Source organism: Lingula anatina, chromosome 2 (genome assembly GCF_051362555.1).
Source record: "Lingula anatina isolate TDL-2025a chromosome 2, LinAna3.0, whole genome shotgun sequence".
Classification (NCBI taxonomy): Eukaryota; Metazoa; Brachiopoda; class Lingulata; order Lingulida; family Lingulidae; genus Lingula; species Lingula anatina.
Window position 1 is genome coordinate 3,304,869 of NC_141768.1, and position 22,440 is coordinate 3,327,308.

General features: G+C 35.4%; 2 protein-coding genes and 1 long non-coding RNA gene across 5 annotated transcripts; 2 read left to right on the forward strand and 1 right to left on the reverse strand.

Moving 5' to 3' along the window:
- Positions 1-1,875: 1,875 nt before the first annotated feature.
- On the forward strand, positions 1,876-8,205 carry LOC106166144 (uncharacterized). Its single transcript, XM_013544601.2, has 5 exons — positions 1,876-2,064; positions 2,313-3,863; positions 4,565-4,720; positions 5,518-5,703; positions 6,860-8,205. The coding sequence occupies exons 1-5, from the start codon at positions 2,032-2,034 to the stop codon at positions 7,172-7,174; spliced, it is 2,241 nt and encodes a 746-aa protein (XP_013400055.2). The 5' UTR covers positions 1,876-2,031; the 3' UTR covers positions 7,175-8,205.
- On the reverse strand, positions 7,990-22,051 carry LOC106166143 (RNA-binding protein 25). 2 transcript variants are annotated; one of them, XM_013544598.2, is made up of 20 exons: positions 21,894-22,051; positions 20,920-21,074; positions 18,340-18,371; positions 17,994-18,095; positions 17,421-17,516; positions 17,047-17,104; positions 16,529-16,620; positions 16,133-16,411; positions 15,840-15,920; positions 13,827-14,083; positions 13,479-13,572; positions 12,860-12,949; positions 12,578-12,651; positions 11,960-12,110; positions 11,524-11,724; positions 11,058-11,166; positions 10,466-10,627; positions 10,166-10,281; positions 9,575-9,721; positions 7,990-9,005 (listed from the first exon to the last, which is right to left on the reverse strand). In XM_013544598.2, exons 2-20 carry the CDS (start codon positions 20,999-21,001, stop codon positions 8,913-8,915), a joined length of 2,316 nt encoding a protein of 771 aa, XP_013400052.2. In that variant the 5' UTR covers positions 21,002-21,074; positions 21,894-22,051; the 3' UTR covers positions 7,990-8,912. The 2 variants fall into 2 exon arrangements, with proteins under 2 accessions (XP_013400052.2, XP_086859484.1); XM_087003358.1 differs by lacking the exon at positions 21,894-22,051 and adding an exon at positions 21,747-21,768.
- On the forward strand, positions 18,965-20,901 carry LOC147763330 (uncharacterized). Of its 2 annotated transcripts, none has more exons than XR_015332697.1 (2): positions 18,965-19,837; positions 20,127-20,901. It is a non-coding gene; the product is annotated as an uncharacterized LOC147763330 (long non-coding RNA). The 2 variants fall into 2 exon arrangements; XR_015332696.1 differs by having other exon boundaries at positions 18,987-19,837; positions 20,291-20,901.
- Positions 22,052-22,440: the final 389 nt, after the last annotated feature.

The window sequence follows — 22,440 nt, forward strand, 5'->3', positions numbered from 1 at the left end:
AAACAGAGACAGACTTTGGAACACGGTCCACATCGTCACCATGGCAACCTTCATGGACACGCCCACCATCAGGATTCAAACCCAGGGAACCAAACTGCCGAAGAAGACGTAGAGACGCAGGCTCAAAACATGTGTAGTATAATGTGACCTCAGGACCTTGATATATGCTAAATTGGAGCTAATTCTTAAAAGATTGTCTTATCGTATCCAGGTTTTGAATTTAAAGGAAAGAATGTGAATCAAGCTTTACAAATGCTTTTTTTCTGTATTTTGGCAACCATGAAGTACCTTTTCAATTATATTTTTTAATATCTTAAGAACGTTTTATTTACACATGTAAAATACCTGAAATAAAACTTAAAATTTTCAATTTTTTCTTTCAAGTGTGAGTTGTGAACTCAAAATTATAATTCACTATCCGAGTTTGTTCTGTAATGTATTTGGGAGTAGATTAAAATATATATATTGCATCACAAATAACTTTTAAACATAAAAAATGATTTTAAAAAAAAGAAAAAAAAATTGATACCCCTTGCTAACTATCACTGTTATGTGTTGTCAAAAAATGACGCTAGGTGTCAGCAACCGGAAGCTTTATCTAAAAAGTAAAAATAATTTTAAATTCCAATAAAATGATTTTTGTCACGAGAACCTAACTCAGAAATGGCATTAATATAATATAATATAATATAATATAATATAATATAATATAATATAATATATATTAACTATTATATATTTTATTTTTTACGTCGTTGCGTACAACAAACGATAGACTATTAAATTGTGCTGGTCATTTTTCTAGATACATAGATCATGATAGATTTTTCCTTTGTTTTGCGCCTCATATTGAACTCAGCCAAAGACAGTAATTGTAGGCTAAAATGTCAGTACTACCAATTATCATCACGTATCACTGCATCTACGCACTTTTTACATCAAACTGCACACCGACACCTGTAATATTGATCAGACAACAGTGCTAGTTATCCCTATACAGCGCTCTGACCATTGTGTGTGAGCGGGCGATGATAGATGTTATCACAATCACGTCACAATCATGTCACAAGGATTGGCTTCTCGCGATCTGGTAATCAAACGGTCAAATACGCGACTAAAAACAATATTTACCAGAGGCCAGCTAATATTTCAATCCCACATGAAATATATCAATGAAAAAAAGTAATGATAAAAATAATTATCATAAACACATTCAAGTTATTCATTGTCGTAATATGCAAAAATTCTATCTAGACGCGCACTCTTAGCTTTATTTAAAAAACCCCTCAAAGCAAATTGAAAGTTAAGTTTGGCAATTTTAGGACAAACAAATGTAAATTTATATTTATTATGTATCAATATTTTTTTATTTATGCACCGGGAAGAAGGAAAAACAAAATATGGGAAAACCCAAGATTCAGTTTGCGGCGAGCCCACGCTGATAAGTTTTCTGAAGTTTCATCGTTTTCGTAGTGATAGAACGCTACTAATAATTCCTATCTCTTTGGTTTGATTTTCATTAGAAGTACGGATTAGTGATTTCTCCCTGTTAATAGTTCTGAGTTGTCCATATATCGTACTAAACTACCATATCACGCTTTCTCGGTCAGAAACCCATATTTATTTTGACGTCATCCTCTAACGTCAAGGGTCAAGTTAATGGCTTCCGGAATGTCACAGCAGAACACGCGACCTACAAAAGTTTTTTTTTCTGATACATGCTTTATTTCATTTGATAATACCATCTAAAATAAGGTTATTTTTGCGAAATCATTACTTGAATACATCATTCGTGGAAAATCCACGTTGTCATCATGATTTTATATGTTGTGGGGAAATTTTCTAGTTCAAAAAATTATCATTAGGTCTTGATGACGTCAAAGTGTCAAAGAGGAAATATACGGGTCACGAGGTATTTTTAGACTAACAGGAAAACTCGCCGCTGTAGACGCATTTACTTTTCACAAGCAACAAAGAGAAGACGTACATGATTTAGATTTGTTTAAATTCTACAAGTGGGAAAGACTAGAGATGAAATGTGTTTCTTGTCAATCGATTCTTGTGGTGAGTTGTACGTTTTCATGAACAGTATTTGAATAATTTAAGTATAATACTCTTTTTTTTTTGTTCAGCGTCGTGACTTACGCCGTGAGTCAGTAGTTGATTTAGACTTGTCATCTAGACTCCACCCGATTTAACTTGAGAAATTTCATTAATATAAATTTTCCTAATTGAAACATTTTAGTAATACTGGGAAAATATTTGCGTGTGTAGTCTAAGGCAAATATACAATATCGGTGTCTCTCTTTTAGGTATTTCTGGTATCTCAAGTAAGTGGAGGGAAACCTTCAATATTTAGCGTATTTGGCAGCCTGGGTCTCGTACTCCCAGATCAAACACAAATTTACCCAGTTGTAACTGAGAGAGCAGCAGACCCTCGCCTTCTTAATTTTTCTTCGTCACTGAATACACCAGAAGCCATTTCAACCACGGGTAGTTCTTTAAGTGGGGTTGAAAATAATAACATCACCCCGTCTAGTCGGCCCGAGGCAATCAGTGCGACGGGAACAGCAGATGTTAGCAGCGAAGCCACAGGTACAGAAAACAAAGCCCCCCTTACAACGACATCAAAGCCCGCTCACCTGGGTACGACAGGTGGTCAGATAATTGGCTTCACTGCGTCCTCTACATCTGACGGAGTTAACAGCGCCTTAACAATGGAGGATGGCATTAAGGAGAACAATGACCCTCCCGTAAGTAGCCAGAGTAGTATAAATGAAGACAACCTAACTGGATCGGGCACTCAGAGTTCTGTAGTTAATCAGACTGTTAACATGGCCAGTGAGGGAGTCAAGTTAGCCACCAAAGAAGTCCATAATATACTGGGCACTGGCCTGAACCTGTCAGAGTGGACAGTGACCCTGGCGGTCTCAGGATTTGCCCTTGGGGTTCTCCTCATGTGCCTGGCAGCTTTCTTGATGTACAGAAGAAAGAAGAATAAGTGGAGTGAACGTTATTTTGTAGAAGCACCAAACCACATCCCCAATGATCTCCGAGATGCGGATTTGCAGTCTATCTTCACAGAGAAATATGGCCGCAGTGAGTGTAAGGATGTGACCCAGGCCTTGCACGCAATTCCAGAAAACACCCTGCAGATGCAACTCAGCAAGAATATTTACAACCAGACAAAGGATTTTACCAAAGGGGACAAAATCTTTACCACCAATCCCCCACTGGAGGCCACAGACATTCAGGGACCAAGGTCAACATACATGGGGACAGAGTCAATTTTCGTGGTCCAGTTTTCTGGAATGGTGACCAGTGAAGGTGGGATTATTCAGAGCCCAGAATCTGAGGTGTCCATCCACATTCCTCCTGGGGCTGTTCCTGCAGGCAGGGTCCAGGCCATCCATGTAAACGTGTCACTCAACCCATGGCCTTTCAATCTCGTCCTTGGTGATGATGAAGTCCAGCTGACTCCTGTCGTGGAGTGTCTAGCTCCAGGTCTCAATAGTTTCCTCAAGCCAGTCACAGTGGTCCTGCCGCACCGGGCATATCTACATGACGACCAGTGGTCTATGTGTGTCCAGTACAGCCAGTCTCCAGTAGGAAGTATAATGGCGTGGCATGATATACCAGCTCAGAAAATAAACAACAAGAAACAAGCCATTTCGTACTCTTTCGATGATCGTTATGTCAGGATAAGCACCACACACTTTACAACATACACCTGCTCAGGCTGTGGCAAGAACAAGAAACTCCGGCTCTCTGCTGTGGCATTTGGCAACTACCAAGATTTCCAGGGACATCAACAAGTGAATTTTAGAACCTACATTTGTGATGACTTTGTGGATGCCCAGAAGGTAATTCTTTAATAATTTTTTTGTTTTATAGCTAAAATTTAGACATAAAACCCTTTTTTTAACTGATAAACTGATCAAATTTATGGCAAATCAAAAAAGGTTACATATTTGTAATCAGGGATATGTTATATTATTACCAAGACTGGGTGTAACTTTTGTATTATGATGTAAGATTTTTTTCCCTTTTTTTATCAATACAATCCTCTTGCACACAGATTTATTATAATGATGTTCATAAAGCATATTGTGTGTAGGCTGACTGAATGGTTCTTATTATTGGACACAATACCTGCCACACCTGTAAAAATATTGTCATCCTCATATTAATCTCTCATGACAACAGTGGACAATTGACTGTAGAGCCACACAAACATGTTTACCAGCTGAAAGCTCTCTATCTCACAAATCAATAGTCTGTGTACAATTATCCCATCATTTTCGTGGCCTGTATGTAGATTAATTGATTTTTTATGTCCATGTCAACTTTGTAAACATTTCAGCGGCACGGTATCAGTAGTTGTTTTGATGACCTTAGTAATTTGATGTACATGTATCCGTGTTTTTTTATTTACCTACCCTTCCCCCCACCTTGTCGAAAAGCAAATGAAAAAAAAAATACACCATTTGATTAACAAATATGTTTTGATTAAAAAGTGTGCTGTGAATAGACCCTGTTTCAAATAAGTTCTTTAATTTTACAGAGAATTTTGGAGTTAGAGGGCCCCCTAGGAGGCCGCCAGCGCACCCAGTATCAGCCACTGGTTATGCGTAATTCCAAGAACTGGGAAATAAAATTGATCAGTGCAGATGATCAGCAGTGGCCTTGGAAATTGCATCATCAAGATGAAGTAACAAAGGTGAATATAAAAGAAATGTAACTTGTATTTTTAGTATTTATGCTATTTTTTTCAACAAGGATTGAGTGTTTGTTCTGTTTTTTTTTTTTTTTTTCAATTTTTCTGCATTGCAAAATAATTTTATTTTTCAAGAAAATGGAAAGGTTTTGAACAATGGTAGGCTGTGACCGTGTGTTATTTTCCCATTTTCTTGCCCATTAATCTTTAAGGAAAGTTTTAATGCGCCATCATAAATTAAACAAACACTGGCTTCCTATTGGCTCAGAGGGGGTTGTTCAACCAGGAAAACTTGCCATTTCCTAGTCTGAGGTCTGAGGTATAAGATTACATGTCTGATAGAATAATGCTATGCTTTGTTGGAGAGTAATTAATTTTGTTATACGTGGGTTTGAGAACTTGGGGGTATTTATGTTGGAAAGAATTTAAAATGTTTTGATACAGAGAGAACAAAAGTTTTTCTTTGACCCTAAGCATCTATTACTGTGGGTAATGGTTTTTCCAGTCAGCTTGATATTTCTGTTCAAATGAGTTACTACTCAGCTTGTTTTTAAGTTTTAATGGGATTGTGAAAAAAAATTCTGGAATGTATTACGTGGTTAAAAAACATGTTTACAAGCACAAAATGTTGTGAAAAGAGACAAGGATCCAAAGAATGTATTTCAGAAACATGAAATTGGAATGTGGTATTAGTAATAGATAAATCAATAACATAATGACATGTGCAATTCCTCTGGTAAAATTTGATAAAAACTGAAACTTTGAATCCATTAAGTATCATTTAATTCAATATCCTTCAGGTAATCCCAGTAGAGCTGACTTATCACTGCTGCGGTACTCCACCTTCCGTGAACTTTCGCTGCCTTTCCAAGGTCAACTGCCAGCCAGGCATTGAGGCAACGTTCCAAGTGGCACAACTGAGGAGAAAAAGATCAGAGATGGTCCCTGTGGAACTCCTCACACATAACTTCAGCTTTACATCCGAGGTGAGCTTTTTTTCAACCAATCATTTAATTTTTTTGTTATTGGAGACTGCACTGAACTACTGGTAGCAAACCTGGATTACTGCTTACTTTCAGGTGAAAGTGAATATAAAATATCTTAATTAGCTTTGGTATAGTTATCAATTCAAAATTTAACAGCAGTTTTCATGATGTCTTTTTGTGATTAATTGCTGAAATGTTAGGACTCACTTATACTAGGGCTCCTTTAATTCTGATCTGTTTACCTCAGTTTTTTTTTTTTTTTTTTTTTTTTTTTGTAAAAATGATATAAGTTGGTGTATAATAAGCTTTACTGGTAATGGTTATTGAAACTCGATAGTTAACCATTTGGCCAACATAATTCAGACAAATTATTTCCTCCATTGATGTCCTAACTAAATGTGTCCTCATCTTAATTACATCCAGTTATGCTAATCATTTGACCTGAAATTGGCATAATTTCCAGTTTATAAGGACAACTCATGTTAAGAAGTCTTAATCATTCTTAATGGCTATTAAGTTGTTCTCAACGAGTTGGCAGTGCTCAAAGCCAGCCCCTGATTGAGGTCATAAACTAAAGAGCCCGTTGTTGGTGACATTTTTTAACAAGTGACAGGTGAAAGAACCTTCATCATAGCACAGCTTGTGATACCTGTGGCAATGTTAACACCTTAGTAACACATGTAACCTAAATAGTTGTGGCTTGCTGGCCTTAGAAGCCTGGACTTAAGGTCATTCTGAATTTGAATTGAGATTATAAAGAAATGACATTTACTGTCTAATGTGCCAAGTGACAAAATAATAGACATCAACATTGTCAATAGTCAGGTAAAATGTTTCAGTGTAAGGAATTTAAGTTGAAAGAATTTTATTAGCTGCTGTCATAAAAGATGGTGGTATTAAGTTCAACATGTGCTTTTCTTTTTCATAAAATTTAATATTAGCTCCCCTCCCCCCCCCCCCCCCCAACGTACACACACCTTTTAATGCATACTGAACATTGCTACAAGTAATTTGACTTGTGTAGTCATTTATAAGTTACATAATACAAAGATTACAATTTCATACATTTCTATGGTTTGTCAGTTTGAAAAAATAAAAAAAAAGTAGAAAAAGTAAATGTATTTATTTGTAAATTTCCCATTTTTCAATCTTTCAGAGTCAGACTGGACATGAGCTCTCCAAATACCTTGAGATGAGGCTATCCCAGGCACAGGTGAATTATATTGAAAACCAGCTGTCCCCTCAAGACCTGCCCACTCTAGCCAGAAATCTCGGACTCACTGATGCACAGTTGGATGTCATAAAAAGTGACCACCAGAACAACAGTCGTGAACAAACGCACCAGGCTATTGTTCACTGGCAAAGACTAAACGGCCAAATGGCAACCGCGGGGAAATTCTGCAAAGCACTAGAGAGGTCAAATTTGAAAATGTTTGCAGAGGAGCTTGAAAGACTTGAGATTATTGCCTGAGTGAGAGAGGTGAATTGATGGTTTAAAATTTACACTTTTTTCAGGCTTTTGCCAATTTATTTATTGGAAGAGGGATCGGTGGATTGATGACAGTGATATTGTGCTGGAAACAAAGTATTGCTATTTATAGAATTTTGATTTTTCGTTATTTACAGTTTCTCTCTGAGATTCATTAAGAAATCAAAGTTGATGTTGGCTTTGAGAGACTAAGGAGATTTACAAATGAAAATAGGAGTATGAAGGATGTACCAAAATTAAATTGGCTTTTTTTCATAGAAAGTTTTGGGACAAGAGGATTAAGATAGCAAGAATCCCCGTTTTTGTTGTCAGTTAAGTAGAACCAGCTAGTCACTTACAGCCTGGGTTTTTATTTTGAGAGGAAACATTATAAAATGCTCATTAAACTGCATAAGTAAAATATCATCAATTATATTTTATACTCAATGTAATTTTAAAGCTATAAAGGTGCTTCTACTTATTACGAAAAATTCAAGCCAAACCAGTACAGGGTAACGTTTTTTTTTTTTGTGTGGCATCTGAAGACCTTCACTTCACGTCTTCATGTCAAGAGAGAACAAAGCAGCCTACTGCAATTTATTTTTTATATTTTAAAATGCTATATTGAAGTTTATAATACTACATTAAGCAGTTGGTAAACCAACTCTTTTCTCAACTGATCTCAGGTTGTAAATGCTGCGACCATGACCAAGTAACTGACAATGCACATGTTTTTGTGATAATTAATGGCACTTGTGTACTTAACCTCAATCCATCCAGATGCAATGTAAGACAAAGAAAAATTGCAATAAAGACTATTTCATGTAAAATAAACCTTTTTTTATTCTGTTTGGTATTGTACACTGCATCAGAAGAGATGGCTATTTCATAGCCAAACTCCGTGCTTGGGTTACAGCTAGATTTCAAATAACCACTTTTTGTAGTCAAACTGCAAGCTCGTTATCACAGGCACCCAGGTTAACGAAACTCTCCGAGTGGAATGATTAAAATAAAGACTCAGTTTCATTCACAGAGTCCATTTTGTCATGTTTTTGCCATTTTGCTTGTCCAATTCTTTTCAAGATGAATTCAGTTGTTCTGAATGAGATAGCCTTTAAAATTACTAAGTGATGTTTTCTCATAACCAATTTTGTGCCAGTGAACATGTTTAGCTTTCAGCTCAACTCTCCACTGAACAAAAGAACATTCTGAATTCACAAAGGGGAATTTACATGTGAAAACGAGGTCTGAAAATGAGAATTGAACAAATAAATCCAAGTACAACAATCCTCTAAATAACAAAAAAAATTATCAATAGCACACTGTGCTTTGAAAGGAGGGAATTTCAAAAGTGACTCAAACAGCATATTGACTTTAGTAAGACCTGGACAACAGTGTTATGAAATTGATTTTTTGTTTAGCAAACTAATTAGTTTGCAAAATCTTTGACCCTTCTGTTTGTAGTCACTGTCATAGACAATCCGAGTCATACTTTGGTCATGGACTTTCAACTGGCAAATAACCTCTGTATGAAGGCGTACTTCCCACTGTGATGAAACGAAAGCACCACCAGAAAATACAGGGAATTTTCAGCACGTCTTTACACTTGAATTTCACTCTTAGAAATTCTTATTCATTCCATTCTAAAATTCATTCCCAATGGAGCAATGCCTGTAGTTTAAGATGATCTGTATATTTTTTTAGATCTGATTAAATGACTGAATGTTCTTTTTCTTCCTGGTCATTTTACAAGTCCTGCTTTCTTAGCCTCAGTCTCATAGATTAATAGTCTCCACATCTTGACCACAAATACTTCAGCCTCTTCATCAAGAACCTGGAATTCAAATATTCAGAATGTGAGTAAATATAACTCAGCTTCAACTGAATGCACCTACCTACACATTTCAATGAAAATTCTAAAATCTTCCATTTTATGGCAGTAAAAAAATCAATTTCTGTTGTGTTTTGTGCTTTAGACTTCAAACATATTTGGTCAGCCTACTAAGAATATCATCATAAACTATGGTGATAATAAACGAATAAACTTAATCAAAGGTCCAAGTTGTTTAACTGATAATTCATAACATCAAACTAAAAGCAAAACTCCTCATAAATCTCCCATTTAGTATTACTTTTCATAAAAGATTAATATTCCTATCCACCATAAATATCAATTAAACATAAAAGAATATTTCATTTCTACCTAAAAGAATGTTATAAGAGGAATGAATGAACCATTGATCTAAGTCAGTAAATCAAATCTACCATGAATGAATTCTCTTTATCCACAATGTTCTTATTTCACGACTTCGAAGTAAAATATGAACTTTTCCACCCACCATAAAAAAAACTGAAGCCCATAAAATTCTTCAAATGATTTGAGCACAAGATGGACAAACTCACCATAGCAACATCTCCTAGTATACTGCTGGGTTGACTATGTGACATGACCTTTTGGCAAATGAACTCTGTCAGGGTTGGCTCTTCCTCTCCAATATATTCTATGATCTTTTTATTCACCCATGGTTTGATGCGTTTCTCCATCAGGACCTGTAATTAAGCGAGCCAAATCAATCTAAGCACCAACTAGCAAAAAAAGATTAAGTTTTGACCATAATAAAAGCAAGGTCACTAATATGACAAACTCTTTTGTAGAACGGCCCACAAATGGTAAAACGTCTTCAGTTGTAAAAGATTAGACAGCAATCTTCAAAAATACCTTCTATTGATTTATTTTTTTTTATTTATTCGTTGACTAATCTGTAAGAAACAATATTTCTTCAGTAAACAATACTTCATCAGTAAACAAATCTTTTTCCTTATAGAAAATCGTCAAAGGGCATATTTATCCATTTTTTTTTAATTTATTTTTTTTTTTTATATTACATTCAATGTTGTAAAATAACAACTGAATCATCTGTTAACTTATTGGGTTTAGAAAAAGATGAAATCACAAATGTTAGTTTCAGAAGCATACTGAAAAGAAAATCCTACCTTATCCACCATATTCCAATCTAGCGTGAAGGCAAACAGCTCCTCCTTCCCTGTGGGAATCCTGTCTATCAAATTTTTGATATTTTTTCTCTTTTCTTCTATAGTAGCTGGCTTGTCTAAAAGTTCAAAATAAATTAATGATTACCATAGACTCACAACTATATGACAGTTGTCTGTCAAAGACTGAAAAAAACTGTACTTGCAAAATGCATACATATAAAATCAAAGGTCATCAATCAAAAAGCACCTAAAACAAGCTAAAACTTGCTCAAATTAAAACTTTATCTCCTTTTGACCCACCTCCTCCTACTGCTGCCTTTTCATCCTCGGAGTAATCCAATGGAACTAATTTTCTCCTCTTAGCTCCACCCATAGAGTCTTCATCGTCCTCTTGGTTGAAGACGTCTCCTACAGTCAATTTTTTCCTCTTGGCTTGGACACTATCTGGGGAGCTATCTGCACCTGGGGGGAATAAGGATGGTTATGTAAACTATTATTATTATTATTATTAAAAAATGGATATTTTTTGTAAAATACTGATTTTAGACTTATTTTAAAGCCAAACAGTGGATCGGCTGGCTCAACAGATTAACTGCTGCTGACAATTTATTTTTCATGAAAAAACCTCATAATCGTGCAGCTAGAGCTACCTAACTTTTCTTTTATTTCTTTAAAGTAGATCAATAACTGACACTCTCAATAAAGCTCAGAAAGAAGCTCAAAATTCTGAGAACTGTTAAAACCAGTTAACTTATAAACCAACGTTAAGTGCTTTAGAGAATATCTAATGACAAAACAACTAAATATATCTACAGCCTCCTATTCTAATCTCACTGAATCTAATTGTACTCTTTAATTCAAACTTGACAATTAAAGACCTGCTCCTCTATACCTAGTTTGAGCCCAGTAAACCCAATCCTGCTGCTCTCTTCCTTAGGGGCTGGCCCTATGAAGGGAACGGACGGGCTGTCTTCATGGGCACTCTCGGGAAGACCAGTATTCTGATAAAAATAGAAAATGTTTCTTAATCATTACTGAATACAAAGCAAAACCTGATCATATTTAGTCAATGACGAAAGCCACCTGCCCGAGGCAGCTAAATTTGACAGTGGACTGGTGTTTAAGTTAAATTTTCAAAGTGACTTGAATATTAAAAAAATTTAAGCCTTTGTTGAGATAAATAATCAATTATATATAGATTTCATCATCAAACTGGTTAATTTCAATTTGGACTGGTATCTTGTAATAATATAATAATTTGATGACCAGTGTGCTGAAAATCTAAAAGGTATGACTGCAACATTGAACAGGTTTTATCAACTTCTATCTTTAACAACTGTGAACCATGTCACACTCACAGTATATCCATCTGAATATGCAGGACTGCTCTGACTTGAGGCTGCAGAGGTGGCAATTTCCACAGGTTTGAAGGTGGGAGGCAGTTTGGGGGGCTGAACATATTTGACTGGCTCTGGTTCAGGCTCCGGTTCAGGCTCCACTTTGACTGGGGCTACAGGGGCGGGGGGTGGGCGCAGGTGCTCTACACTCTCCCTCTCCAACTGGCGAAAAAAATCATTAAATAAATAAATATGTAAATAAATCAATTAAATCCCATTTTTTCAAAATGAAGTAATGTTTACCGAAGAGAAACTTTGCACTTTTCAGCCAGTCCGTCTTTAACATGGCTGAATACAAAATAACATTGGTGTCATAAAAGATACCAATTTTTCAACAACATTTCTGGCACTGTGGTCAAACAGTACTTCCACATTTAACAAATTACTGAAGATTTACCTTTGCTAACTCTTCCTCAGGGTTGGGATGGCCTTCTTCTAAAAGTTTTTTCCTTATTTCTTCTAACTCCTCTTTCTCTCGCTGCCTGTCCCTGGCATCGGCTTCCATCTCCTTCTCCCTCTCTTTTAACCTCCTCTGTAAGGCACTGCCTCTAGAAACAGAAATACAAAAAATATCATCTTTTAACCTCCTCTGTAAGGCACTGCCTCTGTAGAAACAGAAATAAACTAAATACCATCTTTTAACCTCCTCTGTAAGGCACTGCCTCTGTAAAAACAGAAATACAAAGAATACCATCTTTTTATTTTGACACTGTAACATGTAATAAATAATAGCACCACCTTTTTGTTTTTACTCTGTGTCAGGTAACACATAATTAAATAGGCCCGAGAAATACAATTTTGATTTTGTTTCTTTTTTGTGTGTGTGCAGTAATGCCTTAAAACATAAGTAATAGATTGCACTGTCAGTCTTGATAATTTTTTTTTAAATAAAATTTAATATACACGTAAAACAGGCTTGACTTCTCTTTAGCTTATTACACATTTTAATATTGACCTTCAACATGATATGTTACAATTACAAGAATAAATACATTTTTAGTTACAAAACACAAACCTGTAATATTTGGGATCATCTCGCTCATCATCATAATCTTCTAGAAATTCTTTAAGTCTTCTTGCTTCTTTCACCTGAAACCATATTGCTATTTAATAAAGTAGAAGGTGAAGATAATAACTCTTTAAGCCTTAAGGTGTTTATATTTCCCATTTCTACTTTTATAATAACAGTTTGTATTTAAATTTCAAAGGTAATAATAAGATGTAATTTCATGCATAAAATGAGGAGACCTGCAAAACCAGCATTCAAATATTGTTTTATTGTAAAAAAGATTATAACCTCTTCTATTTTTCTTTCTTCCTCTTTTTCTTTTTCCTTCTCATATTCTCTGGCCTTTTTCCTCTCTCTGGCTTCCCAATTTTTTAACCTCTGAAAGTAAAGAATATATATTAACATATAAGCAAACTACAGGTTACTTGCACTGCAAATGTATTCATTTTACATTAGAGCGGTAGCAACTAATATAAATGTTAGACTACTAAAATTTTATACTGCTAAAGACTAAAATTGCATCATATTGTTAAAGACAAAATAGACAAGCAGAAGAGGGTGTTTGATCTGACTGTTTCACCAAGAATGAATTATTTGATTAAAATCAATTATGTAGTTCTTACAAAAACAAGTTTCCAAAAGAAATACATTGCACTTGATATAAAGACCTTTTCTAAAAGACTTTTTCAGTGCTAATCTACGTTTTAACATTTGACCATTTGAATATAAAAAGCATGATCAGTGTTAGAAATAAAGGCTGGACCATCTGCCCGGGGCTGACAACTTTCAGAACGGGCTGAGAAGTTTTTCCACTCGGCAGATATTCAGTCCAGCTACTTATTTTCCTAAGAGGCAAACACTGAGCATGATAGCTATTTATTTTATTTTATTGTGTGTGTTGTCATACCTCTTGGTATGCCATTTCCTTTTCTCTTAGTTTCCTTTCTAATTTTCTTCTTTCATAAACTTCCTCTTCGTCCTCCACTTCTTCATCTCCACCACTGTAAACCACATGTACACCAATTATCTCATTTCAAACTAAAGTTGCAAGTTGAAATCCAAGGGACACATCTTAAAAACCATTCTAAAATCTTACTAGCTGTATCAACTTATAAACAATATATCACAGCAATGCACAGCTCTGTGGGTGATTTAGGTCAAATTGTGATAACAAAGTATGTTTAAGACTAACATTTAATTTTAAATATAAATTATTCAAATAAGTTTTTAGTTTAATTTTAAACTGAACTCTCACCCACGCTCTCTTGACCTTGACCTCTCGTAAGACCTTTCATATGACCTTGCCCTTGATCTGGAGTTGGAACGTGACCTAGATCTTCTTCTGGACATTGTTCTCTCTTTTTCTCTTTCACGCTCCCTTTCTTCCATCTCCCTCTCTCGTCTCTTCTTGTCCCTCTCTCTGGCCCGCTCTCGTTCTCTTTCCCTCTCTCGCCGCCGTCTTTCACGATCATAATCTCCTTCATCCTTTGTGGAAGACTTGTCTTCTTCATCCTTAAATAAATAGCAAAAGAACCCTTAAAATTACTGAAAACTCACAGCTTTCCTTTTTAGTCAACATTCTTCTACAAATCCATTTTCCTTCAATTGCCATTTATATCTGATTTCATATAATCCCTTGCATTGTTATTACAACATGCAGGAATTCATATAATTTTGCAGTGAAGGGTGATAAAATCCACTCTCTTTACATGGCAGTTTTAGAAAACTGCACCATATCACAAGAAAAAAGAAAGAAAAAGACCAACACACTCCATTGTGCAGGCAAACATCAATACTCAGTTCTTTCTACCTTACTCGGGCAGCAAAAAAGCGGTAATTTCCAACTATCTGCTTTCCGTGTTCCTCCTTTCTTCCAACTGCTTCTCTTAAAACCTTTTGAAGATTAAAACAATGATTAGGGGGGAAATCCCACCCTCCCTCCCATGTCCACACCCAAATTTTGAAAATAATCAACTAAATCATTAAGAACTAAATAGGCAGGGCTGAATATTGAGCCTGGTGAGGGCAGACTTGCATACCAACCTCAATATTTTTTTTAAGATTTTCCTAAACCAAATTTCAAATACTCAAATCATTAGATGATCCAAGAAAAAAAAAGCCAACAGAAACTTTCGCATAGGAATAAAGACACATTTTTCATTGTTTGGCATATCATAATACAGGATACACTTCACTCACTGTTGAAAGCTGAAAATAATGGTGGTATTTTTGTGTTAAGACTTCTGACTGAGCCGATAATGTTAATGACACTCACCTCCAGAAAAACAGCTGCATCACTATGAGATTTAATTCTGACTGATAAAAATGTTGTAGGTAGAGGTTACTAACCTGAGGGTTCAAACAGGATACTGTCAAACTGCAGGCAATTTTTACAACACAAGAAATACCAGCTACAAGACACTAACTTAAAGGAACTTTTGGAACAACAAAAAAAACAACACCTTTACGTATAAACTATACAAATCTAATCAACTATGAATGTCCCATTCATATGAGGTGAACTAGCAGTCAGGTGTAAACTTTGTTGTGTAATACTTGTATTTAAATATTCACTGATAGTGAAGAACATCTGGGAACGACAAATGTAATTTTGTGTGTAAAGCAGCAGCATAGCATCAGGTTCCATGACGCTTTCAACTACAGTGTACTACAGAGGCCAACAACAACTAAGGCAGGACTCAACTAAGGCTCAACTAAGGCACTACTCAATTAAGACAAAATGACATTTCCTGACCACTCACCTGCCAGTCAGCAAATGCCTCCCGGTGAATATATTATCATTATTTGAATCAAGAAAGAAAAAACACTCACCAAAAGTGATCCACATTTAACTTAGATATGTCAGGAGAGGCAGGGGAATTCGTGATATGGAGTCATGGCCTGTATAACTCTCCCCACAGAATCTAGTTTGTAATTTGAGTAATGAAATAATGGGCATTAATCCTCAGTCATGTGGATGGTTATGATGTGAATATAGGTTAGTGTGGGTAGGTGTCTTATGTCTGTGCAAGGCTGTTCTTTTTATTTCAAGAATTATATACAAAATTGTCAAAAATTCATGAAATGAGAGGGGTTTCACATGCCTTGGGATTCTTAATGGTACTGGAATAATGGCTGGTACTGAACTTGTTTTCTGTACATGTTTGGGATACAGTGTTTGAATGAATTTTTCAACAAGTTGAGCACTGGAAGAGGAAGCAGAATTAAATCATAGTTAACTTTGAATGAATTCTTATCTGTGTCCTACCTTGTGCAAGTCGCGGAATTTGTTTATTTCTTTGTTGATGAGATCTTTTTTATCATCTTCCATTTCTAGATCTTCAAGCCCCTGAAATTTGAAATTCAAATTATTTTCAAAAATGAGAATAACCATGGAATCAAAAAATCACTCTCAGAAAAAAATAATTCATAAGGGCAACACGAAAAAGATATATTTTCTTTTTGAACTTCGTTTTGATTTTAAATAAACCTAAAAAATGACACCCTTGTAAAATGACATGATGGGAGATAAACTGCCTACTCTGAGACAATGTCCCATACCTGATCAGCTTTTTTCTTATCCTTCTCTTTCAGGTCTTTCTTTTTTATGTCTTCTTTTTTCTCTTCTGGTTTAACTGAGGGCTCTGGTTCCTTGTTCAACTCCCTGGCATACTCCCTCATAATGGCATCCAGGCCTGCCTTGGCAACTCTGTCTTCTCTCTGAGAAAATTCATCCACATCGTCTGTCGTTTCTCCCTCCTCCTTCTCCTCTTTGCTGGAATTCTTTTTCTTCTCTTTATATTCTTCCAGTAATGTTTTGGTTTTAGCATCTACTTTCACCTAAAACAGTATAATGAACATCAAATTATCTTTCTTTAGAGGTTCCATGAGAAAAAAGTTATTACTATAATTCAAATTTTACTCAGTTGTTAAATTCACAAGACCCCAAAAACTTACCACTAATTTTTTGCCGCATATTGCCCATTCATTCAGTAGTCTTATACACCGTAAAGTGGCTTCTGGATATTCATATTCACAAAACCCAAACGCTGAAAATAACAATTTACCAATAATAATTTCAATATAGAAATGGAGCACATCATCCTTGAGTTCATAATTACATTTTTTTAAAATAACAATATTTAACCTACTGACTTTTTAACGAATAAAATTCAGTTTCAAAGAGTATCCCACTAACATGACTTATCCTTCAATGGTATTAACATTGTCATCAAGGTCATCATTTTAAAAATGAAAAACAAAATTTTTCCACTAGCCACACTGTGGTCACTCTGGTACATTTAAAGTATTATCCACAGAGCACTGGGAAAGACAAACCATTCTGAATATCTTTATTTCTATAACTTCAGAGCAAAAAAAAAAAAAAAAAATCCACAAACATAAGCAAAAACTCTGCTGAAATAAGTCCAATAACATACTGTGCTTCTTACACATGAAAATAGAACAAATATTACCTTGTAATTTCCCTGAGGCTCCTTGAACTCTCTTCCAGCTTATAACATTGCCACACCTCTGAAATAAACCAAACGAGTGCAAATCAGGATCCACATCTCAAACATCAACACGTCCCTGCTTCTTGGATGCAAATATTATTTATTCCGGATTTAAAAATCATATAGATATGATTTGTTGCATTATATCCTATGAAAAACACCTCCAGCTTGGATATACTTATTGCAACCAGCTTTCAACACTTTTTTTTTTCTTTGACTCTCATCAAAAGCTTTTGTAATCAGCTGGGGGCATATAAAGCAACAACCCATTATAAATTCTGATTTTTTATCTTTAATATTTTAAGCACAAATGATAGCATAATTTTTGAACTCACAGAGAGCATCTGTCTGACCATGGCATCTGGAGCTCTCTCGCTGATATTACCAACAAATACTGTAGTCACCGGTGGCTTCTCTTCTTGACCAGTATTCTGCAAAGGTTTTAATTGCTGCTAATGGTTTCATGAACATTTTAATATTTTTCAGTCACTTACGGATCCCTAAACTAACATCAATATCTCTAATATAGGACAAAATGGCATGTGCATGTTTTCACTTTACAACATGTTCTGATTTCTGTAACATTTAGTCATTTCTACTTCTACCTACACTTTAAAAAATTAAGATGAAGTGCAACTGGTCGCTTCTCTTTCCCTTTTTCAAGGGTGATGCACTGATAAACCAAAAGTCAAGCAGGTTCGTATACAGATAAAATGTAACCAAACTTCAACATATGGAGGAATGCGTCCTTGTGGTTTAGAAGGTGAGACAGTAATGTTTTTATATCCACTGGAAGCAACGTAACTAAATGGCTCTGGGTTAAATCTTAATTACTTTCAGCTCCATGCAGGTGGTACAAAAATCCCAGGTAAGGTAAACATTTTACAAGCGAGGTTAGGACTACTTACATTTGGTATCTCCTGAGGCACAAGTTTTTTCTGATTCTGCTTCATCGTGTTGTTTTGGTTGGCTGCAGGGTTGGGAGGCATGGGCATGCCAGGACGCATCATCTGAAGAAGACAAATCTCATTTACCCGGACTCTAAGAGATCTGATTTTTCATCAGCAAAATGCTAAATACATCTATTCCACAGACTGCACTCATATGAAAATATACTTTTTTTTAGTGTAGCTTTATGCAGGTTTCTGAAAGGTATAGTTTATGCTGGCTGTTAATCCATATTAATTATTTGCAAAGTTCAATATTATATATAGAAATTCTACTGCAATTCAACTGGGGAAAATCTGAGCTTACCCCCATCATCCCCATATTCATAGGCATCATGCCTGGAAAGAAAAACAGATCAATAATTTTGAAATCAATGCTTCTTTTTGTTCTTACCCAATTTTTCACTTTATCTGACAACATTTCTGAGACCAGTCTAATGAGAGCAAGGTAAAGAACACAACTGTAGCAGTATTGGAATAAGTGTCTTCAAATGTTCCCTTCACTGACAGAAATGCATGCAATTTTTTTTTACATTAAATAGCAATTTCTTTTCATCAAAGAATTTTCACTGGTCTCTTCGTGTATTACAGATGATCAAATATGATAGTGACAGTAAGGAATTGATATTCTTTATATATCGTGTCAAAAAAAAAATTCTACTCATTATTATAGTTACCCTGGTTATCTGGGCTATTTATAAGAATTCTTGGTCCCACTTTGAATCAAATTGTTATTTGGCGTTAATTAAAATAATACTTGATTTACATAGCACAGCTTTTCCCACAAAAACGATTCAGAAAAAAAAAAACATTTCATTTCACACAAGTTCTGGTGGACTTTTTCCTGATGACACTACCCAAGTCAGTCACAGTTGGATGTAATATAAGCAGCCTTATATTCTATGGGAATCAAACTGAACTGGCCTGGCTGGCAATGACTGGACCAAGGTCAGCTTTATTTCAAACATTAATATGCAATGTGATACTGTGAATTTATTACCCAACTTCACCTGGCAGTCAAATGGAAAGCATGGCATAAAGCAAATGAAAAAAGTCCTTATCATATAATCAGTGTTCGCGTTTACGCCGTCCGAGTATATAATTTACGCATCGTTTCATAAACGGACGCAAATTTCAGCAGGGCAGTGCGTCCCGGGGGACGCAAGTTTTTTTTTTTTTTTTTTAAGAATGCATAATAAATTACACAAAGGAATTTCGACAAATTGGGCTTGTGAGTTTGAAAGTGATCTGGTAGTACGAACCAATAAAACTAGGGACGAATCATCGATGGTTTCATTTTGTCACTCCAAAAGTAGACTCGCTTTAGGTTCGCTTTAGTGAACTCCTCTACGCGTAATCGAGGTCGATCGACTCGTGGTTTATATAGTCATGGCGGCGGGTCCAAGTGCACCGAAGAAGAGTAGATCATTCATCCCGGCGTGGTGTAATGAATTTAGCTGGTTAATATATGAAAACCAAACAATGTTTTGTGCCGTCTGCCGTGCAGGCAACTCTAAAAACTGTTTCACAAGCGGTTGCTGTGATTTTCAGCGAAGTAGTCTCACACGGCACGAGGCCTCTCACAACATAGGAATTGCGCACAACAGCGAACTGCCGCCGCCGCATTTAAAAAAGCATTATCCAATGCTGAAAAAACTACAAGTGATAATTTGAGCGTACAACTGCGAAACATCTATTGGCTAATCAAAGAAGATATGCCCTTAAGCAAGTTTGACTCATTAATGGAGTTACAGGAAAGTAAAGGTATGCGGATTGGGTCTGCACGCTACCGTCACCATGAAACTGTAAGTATTGTAACAATGCATATATAAAAAGAGACAAAAAAATAAAAGTAAAAAGTAGCGCGTCATTCGAAGCGATTCAAAATGGCATCCCACAAAAAAATAAAATTGATGCCGGTCCTGTTAAAATTTGATAAAGCAATTTCTGAATTAAATTTTATTATGCAATCCGTTTGTTGCGAATGATAAACATGTCCTAGTACTGGTCATTTTAAGGACGAGTTTAAATTATTGTTCATTTTTGAAGAATGCTCAAATATACTACTATTAGGATATTTTAATTTTATTGCAGGGTCCTTGATATAGGCCTACTTCAACTATCTTTATTTAAAAAATAAGATATCACAGTCAACAGTCATTCAGATTTTTCTTGCTGACAACTGATCCAAATACTAGATTCTCTTTTTTTTAACATAATGGTTTAATTTGAACTGGTCCTACTTTGAAATTTCACAGGTTGAGGAAATGATCACATCTGCAGATATGGTTTTAAGAAGAGATTTCAATGAGAGGATGGAGGCAGCTAACTTTATATCAATAGTTGCAGATGAGAGTATAGATATTGCTGTCTTCAAGAAGGCTGAAGCTCCTGAAGCTTCAGAATTTTCGTGCTTTGAGGCACCGTAAAAAGTAATTTAAGTTATCACACTTTAAAGAACTATTTTTCACATGGATTGTTTGTGAAATTGGTCTATGATACGCACCACCTATCCATACACATTTTAAGGTTGATGGTAATATAAAATAAAGAAATCAAGTTATAAAAATGAAAGCTGTTGTGTTATGAGTTTCAGATGTCAAGAGCTGTTTTCAAAGCACTTGTTTTGTCGTGTCTGTCAAAAATTTGTTTCATCAATTTTTGTGGGAACAACATGTTGCACCTTAGTGCTTACTGGTGAGTTGAGAAGAAAAAGGATTACAATTTTACAAAATTTATTGATAGTTTTTATTATTAAATAAGAAAAAAAATTATTTTTCCGAAGGACCCCATTTTTTTCTAAAGGACCCCATTTTACAATGCTAGTGGGGTCCCAAGGACTCCACTTACAAACTGCCCAGCGCAAACACTGATATAATGTACTTACCCATGCCATACCCATATCCTGGTGGCATCATGCCAGGTGGCATGGATGGCATGCCCATGGGCTGTCTTGGAGGATAAGACATTTTGAATTAGAGCAAATACCTTGTGAGGTATTTCTGATGCTTAGAGATTGGTTTTAACTCCAAGGATTAATATCTGCAAAGAGAAATAATTCTATGAATGAGGCAAATGTATTTCAAATTCTCTCAAAATTTGGACAGTTTTAGCATTTATAATGATAAAAAATGTTTTGAATACACAGTTATAAAATACTATAGGTTTAATACATTTAATATATATTCCAAACCTTTTTCCTTGTTTAACCCTATGCTTGCACTTAATATAATCACTAATCACCAGCTAGGTATGGGAATAAGATTCATCCCCTCCTGTCCCCAATATTTCAGTTCAGACAAAATCTTTAACAATTTTAAGGATGGACATGCATACATTCAATAGCACCGAAATAAACATATATGAAGTGCTTGACAATGGAAAAAGGAGGTTGAAAATGAAATGCCAAAAAGCTATCGAGTCTCATAAGTGCTCTTACTATACTGTTTGATACAATTATCAGACTCTATCATGCTTGAAATTCTGTTGCATAACACAGATTGGAAATTTGAAGGAAATTCAAAATCTGAAATATTCACTGGATGAATTAGGCACTAAATGAATAATAATTCAATGTACCTAGAACTTCGAGAGGCTTACTTCATTATATAATAAGCCTATAAAACTTACTCAGTAATTTTTTCCTTAGTTCAGCTTTGTGGAGACTTAAATCAATGCCTTGGTTATTTAATAAATTCGTTTTACTCTTATTACCTACTTAGTCTTCGATGTTCACCGTAAAATGACCTGTCCTAAGCTCTCATCATACTCATGACATCGAATGAGCTTGAGATTAGAAAATAGTTACATTTACTAGCTTGAGCTCAGAAGTATAAAACGTGGTATAATAATTACACATACCAACTTAACAGCATCGATTTTGCTGAAAATGTGAGACAGCCGTCATTCAGATAGTCAAAGGCACTCCAACGACCAACTTGTATGAAAAACGCGTGCGGCTACAAAGCAAAATGGCGGCTTTAATGAGGCAGACTCGTTTTCGATTTATGATTGTGATTGGTGAGACCATTAGATAAAACTTCTATGGTGAGACGTAGATTCTAACACAATTGATAATGCGTCTTGGTGTACAGGTAGTATTTTTGCATGACTGTGAAACAAATGCTACTATGGCCTACCTGGGAAACGCATTTTGATGGAAATTGAATAAATGTATTGAATTAAGCTGACATAAGTCATTTAATAGGGAAATATCGAAAGTGCAAGCAAAATCCATTTTATTCTCTTTTTTTTCTTTCAGTATATTGTTTCTTATAAATGCGGCCAAGAAACTTAGGCTTTGCTGGTCACAGATAGCCAAAAGGCCAACACAAGTGGATGCAAGGAATGGGCTGGACTTTTCCACTTTTCTTTTTTATTATGTTTCATGTTTTATTTTTGCTACGCA